Source organism: Giraffa tippelskirchi, chromosome 3 (genome assembly GCF_054371585.1).
Source record: "Giraffa tippelskirchi isolate mGirTip1 chromosome 3, T2T-mGirTip1v1.2.pri, whole genome shotgun sequence".
Classification (NCBI taxonomy): domain Eukaryota; kingdom Metazoa; phylum Chordata; class Mammalia; order Artiodactyla; family Giraffidae; genus Giraffa; species Giraffa tippelskirchi.
Window position 1 is genome coordinate 14,853,368 of NC_137277.1, and position 7,302 is coordinate 14,860,669.

The following is a 7,302-nucleotide window of genomic DNA, read 5'->3' on the forward strand; positions in this document are numbered from 1 at the left end:
ACACCATCAAGTGTACCCACTCCCGGCTGCCGTGGGGACGATGCGGCGTCCTTGGCGTTCCGGTTGTCCTCGGTGGGCCTGAGTCTTAGGGTCTCCGGTGACGGGCACAGGAGGCTACCGGCTCTGGACGGGCTCGTTTCGGTGGCAGACTGGGAGGGCTGACCTTGGCCCAGGGTCGGAGCCGATGGCGGCTTGGGCTGTTATCAGTTTGAGCAGGGCCGCTGCCCAATGCTTGTGGGCGCGAGGCCCCGGAGTCCGGGTGGCTCTTCCGCGCTCCGCCCTGGCCTTCCAGCCGGAGCCCCCGTGCTGTAGCGCCGCTGGGGGCCGGACGCTGCACCTCACGGCCGAAGTCCCCGCGGGGCACAACAAGTGGTCCAAAGTCCGACACATCAAGGGTCCCAAAGACGCAGAAAGGAGTCGCATCTTCTCTAAGCTCAGCTTGAGCATTCGCCTAGCGGTTAAAGGTGAGAACCCGGCGGTCACCCACCGCTGGCAGCTACCACCCTCACTGTGCCCACGCCCTCACTTGCTTCCCAAACCCCTGTCCCCGGCCTTTCATTTCAAATGAACTGAAAACGTCTTTCCCAAAATACTTACCCAGCTTTCATTCAAACGTCGGATAAAGTGTCCTAAACGAACCGAAATCTAAGCGTTGACTTGTCCCTCTTGGCTGATGGAGGGGAGGCGAGGGCGTGGATGTCCCTTTTTTCTCTCATGTCTTATTGAGATGTCTCTGCTTACTCTTTTCTATCTCAGAAGGAGGCCCCAACCCTGAGCTCAACAGCAACTTGGCCAGCATCCTAGAAGTGTGTCGCAGCAAGCACATGCCCAAGGCAACAATTGAGGCAGCGCTGAAAATGGAGGTGTGTCCCCAGTTTGACCTTCCTGTTATTGATCACAGCCCCTACCAAGTACATGTTTGGAAGGCCACCACAGTTTAAATTATCAGAGAAGCAGTGTTGTTGACACCCTCAACTTAGAGCCTTCTGGTGACTCTTGGCCATTAGTTATGGGAGCACAGTCAGGAATAAGATGTATAGATGGTGTACAGAACTGCAGCCTAAGACTATTGAGCTGAGTTGTGAGGAGCTGGGGGAAAAAGAAAGGGCAGAGTATGATGTTAAGTTGAGGACGGGTTTGTTTTTCTGATATTGATGCCTTAAAGGAGAAAAGCCAATAGAAAGAGAGAAGGTGCAGATGATAGTGATGGGAGGGGCTGGGATGTAGAACCCAGGTGTGGGAATTATCTTCAAGTCCAGGTGAGGATACATCTCTTCTCTGGGATGGGTGGGAAGGATTTGAGGAAGCAGTAGTCATGTTAGTAGCTAATAGTTATTGAGTGTTTACTCCAGGCCAAGTTCTTTTTTTTTCTGGCTGCATTGTGTGGCTTGTGAGATCTTAGTTCCCCAACCAGGGATGGAACCCGTGCCCTCTGCAGTGGAAGCACAGAGTAGAGTTTTAACCACTGGACCACCAGGGAAGTCCGGTGGCCAAGTTCTTTGATAAAAACTTTGTATGCATAATTTCACTGAATCCTTGGAACAACCTTAAGTTGGAAACTAAGGCACAGAAAGATTAGGCGACTTGACCAAGTCACACAGAAAATGACAGACTGGGAACCAGACAGACCCCAAAGCCTGTTTTCGAACCATCCTACACACCGCCTTCATGTTAGGTGGGTGCAGATAAGGCAGTGGAGGCAGAGGATTTTCCCCCACCTGGTGGTCCTTTATTTCCTTTGTGAAAGAGGGTGAGAGAAGTCATCAGTTGAGTATTCCTGGGAAGACGGCAGGGCAAGGGGACAGAGAGAGGTGAAGATAGGGTGCGTGGGCAAGGAATGAACAGGCAGCGTGGGATGTCCCCATGAGATTGTTCCTTTTGATTGTTTGAATTTTGAGGCCATGCTGTTCGATGAGGCCCAGGTGTGTGATTTCTCTTAGCAGTACTCAGCAGCCCAGGGGTAGACTCACAGGGGTTTCATGCAGGATAAGGTATACGAGGATGAGTTTTAGTAGGAGTGATGAAGGAGTGGATGTGGGATTCAGCTGGGGAGGGGAGGAACCAAAACTGGGAGATGAGTGATTGATTGTTCAGACACAAGAGAAACAGACTGCCTTCCAAGGAAGGGGTAGGACTTCCAGTTACCTCAAAAGTTGATCCCAAGAGCCTCCTCTCAGAGAGGGAGGACAAACTTAAAGCCTTAAGAGCCTAGGCGTCACCCCAGAGAGCCCATTCCATGGAGTCATCTTTGTGGTGCGTGTGGTGGCACGCACCTGGGCTGGCATGGAGGAGGGAATTAGGAAGCAGGAAAATGTGTTTGTGTTATCTGTTGCAGAAAACTAAGGACATTTATTTGTTGTATGAGGGCCGAGGCCCCGGTGGCTCTTCTCTTCTCATTGAGGTGTTATCTAACAGTAGCTCCAAGTGCCACTCGGACATCAAACATATCCTCAACAAGAATGGGTACGTGTGTGTCTGGGGAGAGTGGAAGGGGACAGAGTCTCTAGGTTCTGATTCTGGGCAAGGTAAGTACTGTTGTTCCTGGTGGGGTTTCAGGTTTTACACACATGTCATCCTTAGCAGAATCCACATGGGATCGTTTGTTCTCCTTTAATGTGTTCTGTAGTGGGCAGGCTCCAAAGGACAGGTGGAGAAGGAGTGCTGTGTCCCATTGTCTCATCTGTCCATAGAATGTCCAGATCTTGAAATGTGCTGCCAGCAATGTACTCTCAGTTATATGGGAATTGATGAGCAAAGTCTTTGCAGCCTCCAAACTCCAGTCCAGGGCAGAAAATAAAGGCTTGGGGACTTCCCCTTGGGGTCCAGTGGCTAAGACTCCATGCTCCTCATGTAGGGGGCCTAGGTTCAATCCCTAGGGGAACTAGATCCCATATGTTGCCATAAAAGGTCCGGCATGCTGCAACTAAGACTTGGGCAGCCAAATTAATTAATCAAAATAAAACAGAGGGTTAGTGTTATGTTTGGATTATTCCCTTGCCCAGAGGTAGCTGCGTCTTCTTCAGGAAGAGAGCTGCTCCATGTCTGTTTATGCTCCGGGGGTGGGGTGGGAATGAGTGCTGGGCGGTGCTGTGTGGAGGCTGAGTATCTAAAGGCATCCGTTCTGGCCCATTTCCTCGCCTATTAGGGGAATGATGGCTGAAGGAGCTCGCCACTCCTTTGACAAAAAGGGGGTGATTGTGGTTGGAGAAGAGGACAGAGAGAAGAAACCTGTGAACCTAGAGCGTGCCCTGGAGCTGGCGATAGAAGCAGGAGCTGAGGATGTCAAGGAGACTGAAGACGAAGAGGAAAAGAACATTTTTAAAGTGAGTAAGAAGCCTTGGTGTCTGGTGGACTTCCGAGAGGGCCCTGATAGACATGTTAAGGATTCTTCTCTCAGTCTCTTCTGTCCTGTGCCCGGGGGACAGGTGAGATAAAGAGCTCACATATTGCACAGACAGTTTATTAAGTGAATACTGGATAGGACTTACTCTCCTGAGGACAATGAGAAGGATTCAGAACGTTGAACACTCTGTTTCTGCCAGTGAAGACTTAACCCCAGTGATACATTTCAGGAATTCCATGTAGGTGTTTGCAAACTTCTGTCCAGCTTTGTCCTGTTATCTCCTGGCTCCTTACCTCCTGACTTTCCTTTGTCCCTAGTTTATTTGTGATGCCTCTTCACTGCATCAAGTGAGGAAGAAACTGGACTCCCTGGGCCTGTGTTCTGTGTCCTGTATGCTAGAGTTCATCCCCAACACAAAGGTGCGGCTGGCTGACCCTGACCTGGAGCAGGCTGCCCATCTCATCCAGGCGCTCAGCAACCACGACGATGTGATCCATGTCTATGACAACATTGAGTAGCCAGACTGTACATGCCTCCAGGCGGCCTATTCTGCAGCGCAAGCTTCTGCAGCGTCCCCTGAGACTCAAGCAGATTGAGGGGGCGGTGGTGCCTAGCAGGTTAGCAAGCATAGACCTGCAGCTTTGTGGTCAGCTGAATCCCTGCACGTCCATGAAGCCTCTTTGTCAGCTCTGCTGGTGTCTGAGCCCTCCTAGGTGAGTCCCCCACATCCTTCTCGATGCGGGGGGTGTGGCTAGTCAGCTGGTCAAGTTCTGATCTCAGGAATCTGGCCCTTGGGACAGTGGGTACCCTGAGGGCCCATGTACTAGAAACTACTCTTCAATAATAACAGTAATTATTGACCTGAATAGGTGCCATGCTATTGTGTGACTTGAGTTTTCCTGGGTTTGTGTCCAGTTGGTGGGACCCTCTTGACTTTCTTTTAAGTCTGTAGGCTTAGTTCCACTACTCCGGTCCCAAGACTGTATTTTTTTGATTGACCATAGAAACGTGACTCCCTCCAGGTGCTTTGTGTTCTAATGCTGGTCTAATGGCCTAAATCTGTCGTTCTTTCACATACCTAATATCAATCAAACACCTACTGTGTACCAGGAACTGTACTTACAAGCTGTTCAGTTGATGCCCTGTGCTGGATCTGCTCTAAGACATTGGACCTCAGGGAGAAGACACAGGATCTTTTCTCTCCTGGAGCTGTCCGAGGGCAATGTGAACTGCTGTGCATGCATCCTTGTTCTCTTCCTGTGGCCCCTGTATCCTTCTTCTGCCAGAGAGCTTAAGGCTCTAGCCCAAAGGGTGCCAATGGTAAGGGACTCCCAGGCCCTGCTTTGTCCAGGTCCCTCTGTGTTCTGAGTGCTTTCACTGCTGAGTGAACCTATCAGTGGGCTGCACTCAGGAAAAGAAACACCAAGCTGGTTTTGAAAGCTGCCTGATGCCCAGAATGCCCAACTCTGTCCCGTCTTAATCCCTGATGCCAGTTGGATGATGGGGCACTGGGAACTGGAAGGGAAATGAGAACAGAAAGAAGGGTGAAGAGCTGAGTCAGGAGCCTGGCCAGATGGGAAATAGGAGCCCTGGTGCCTTTTGCTCCTAAGAGTCACTTCTAGGTTTAGAGACACCAGGAGTGCCAACCACCTGTGCTGGAGCCTGTCAAGTATGTGGGGCCTGGAGTGGCTTTTTGATGCCTGTTACTCACCTTCTTATAAGTTGGTTAAGGCAGTTCTGAGCTCAGTGTAATTTTCCTGAAGGAGCCTTAGGTAGATTAGGATGGAAAAGAACTAAAACCAAACTGGCTTTAAGTGATAGCTTCACTTTCTAGGAAAAACAGATTACTAATTCCATGATGACTTCAACAGCTGGAGAGTGAAGCCTGGGGGAAGAAAATCAATTAAATAATCCATTATGGTGCCAAAGCATATGCTCTTATACCTCATTTCATAGTGGTGGTACTACCTGGGATTTTTAGTTTTTATAGGAGATAACTCATCTAAATATCTGAATAACACATCATTAAAACAGGGCAACGTAAGGTTTAAATGCCATTTCCTAATTTATAAGATACTTTCATATTTTATTTATTTGACTTTCAAAACAAACCTATAAAATAGTTGGGCCAAGTTTTTATGCACAGATGATCTCATATCAAGCAGGTGAGAACTCTGTCTTGCATTCATAGACCTTGGTTTATAAAATAGCTCTATTTTGTGAATGTTGAATATAGATTAATTTGGAGAGATGTGATCATTTCTGATATGAGTAGTCTTGTACTAAGGAAGCCTGCTCGAGAAGGGAACTTGGTTACCCATGTGAATAGTCCTCTGATCTAACAGATAGGATTTGTTGCTGTGAATTCTCCTGTAAACCAGTTTGTTTGCATCAATACATCCTAGACAGCTCCGCACTGACCCCTGGCGGTGCCCTGCAGTCTTTCCCGAAGTTAATATGGAAAAGGCAGAAATGAAGCTTACTCAGACCTGTTCTGACTCTAGATCTGATAAAGAGATCCTTAGTTACATAGGTTAAATAGTTAAATAGCTATTTAACTGAAAATTTAACTAAAGATGGTATGAGATGTTTTGCCACTAGAAATTATTTTTTAAAGAATATTTTATGTCAGAGAAAACATTTACAATATAATGTTAAATGAAAAACAAAGATTAAAAATTGTAGGTATAGTGTGGTCCAGATTTTAAAATGTATATGATGCTGTATATATGAAATTTTAAGAAAAGACTAGAAGGAAGTATACCAGAATAGCAAAACTGATTATCTCTGGGTGGTGATGTTATAACTGAGTTTTATTTTCATGTATTACATTTATTAGGGAAGCATTTTTTAAAAAGAAGAAATCTAGTCACGTTATCCTCCTAAGGAGACAACATGTGAGCACCTGGGATTCAGGAGCACCTTGAAATCAAAAGAATGGGGTCTGGTCCTGGCTTGCCTTATCTTTGGTCAGTGTCTTAACAACAAAATCATATAGCACCTTGAGCTGGCTTGGGCTCACTTTCAAGTGTCCTTTCAGTGGGATGGAAGTATCAGTGACAGGCTTTGTCCATAGTCTTGACTCTCACTGGGAAACGCTCATGTAGTATGTAGCTGCTGCACCTCTGCCAGGGGCCCCGGCTGAATCAGACTGGAACAGTGAAGGCTCTGCCTCCAGCTAACCATGGAAGTTCAGTCATGTGGTTACTTTTTTTTTTTTTCTCTTGAAAACATATAACATAGATGTCATAGAGTTGTCTTGAGAATTAAATAAGTTAATATATGCTAAGCACTTAAAACAGTGCCTGGCAGTAGTAAGTATTCAATATATGTTGGCCTTTTTTCCCACCAAGTATGAATGAATATTTTTTTTAAACATTTTTTTATTTTATATTGCAGTAGAGTCAATTAACAATATTGTGATAGTTTCAGGTGTACAACAAAGCAACTCAGCCATCCATATACATGTATTCTGAATGAACATTTTTACAAACTGAAATGTGACCACCCTATATATCTGCTTTGTAACCTGTCCCCCACCCTCCTTCCCCTTCACAATACATCCTAGATGCCTTTTGGTATTGGGGTGGAGAAGTCTACTTCTTTCTTTTTAGTAGCTACATAGTATTTTATTATTATTAATTTTATTATTAATGTGTCATAATTTATTTAATTAGTCTCTATCAATGGACATTTGGATTGTTTATCTTACAGAAGATGCTACAGTGAAGACTTTTTACCTTTGCTCTCTTGCAAAGTATTCTTCACGATAAATTTATAGAAGTGGAATTACAAAACACAAAGCACTTTTTCTTTAGATGTAAATATCAATATGTAAAAATGTAAAGATGTAAAAATCTATGTACTTCCTTCCTTAACAAAGCAGAGACCCTAACTGATTGAACTGGTGATCTGAATATATTCTATGTTACCTCTGAATTAAAAGAATTTTCATCAAA

At 45.9% G+C, this 7,302-nt stretch overlaps 1 protein-coding gene across 3 annotated transcripts; it reads left to right on the top strand.

Annotated features, from left to right (window-relative positions):
* TACO1 (translational activator of cytochrome c oxidase I) lies at nt 1-7,302 on the top strand. Of its 3 annotated transcripts, none has more exons than XR_014078785.1 (6): nt 1-464; nt 757-863; nt 2,336-2,463; nt 3,146-3,323; nt 3,661-4,056; nt 4,454-7,302. XR_014078785.1 is itself a non-coding variant. In XM_081576649.1 (5 exons), exons 1-5 carry the CDS (start codon nt 185-187, stop codon nt 3,859-3,861), a joined length of 894 nt encoding a protein of 297 aa, XP_081432775.1. In that variant the 5' UTR covers nt 1-184; the 3' UTR covers nt 3,862-7,302. The 3 variants fall into 3 exon arrangements, 1 of the variants encoding a protein (XP_081432775.1); XR_014078786.1 differs by having other exon boundaries at nt 6,183-7,302; XM_081576649.1 differs by having other exon boundaries at nt 3,661-7,302.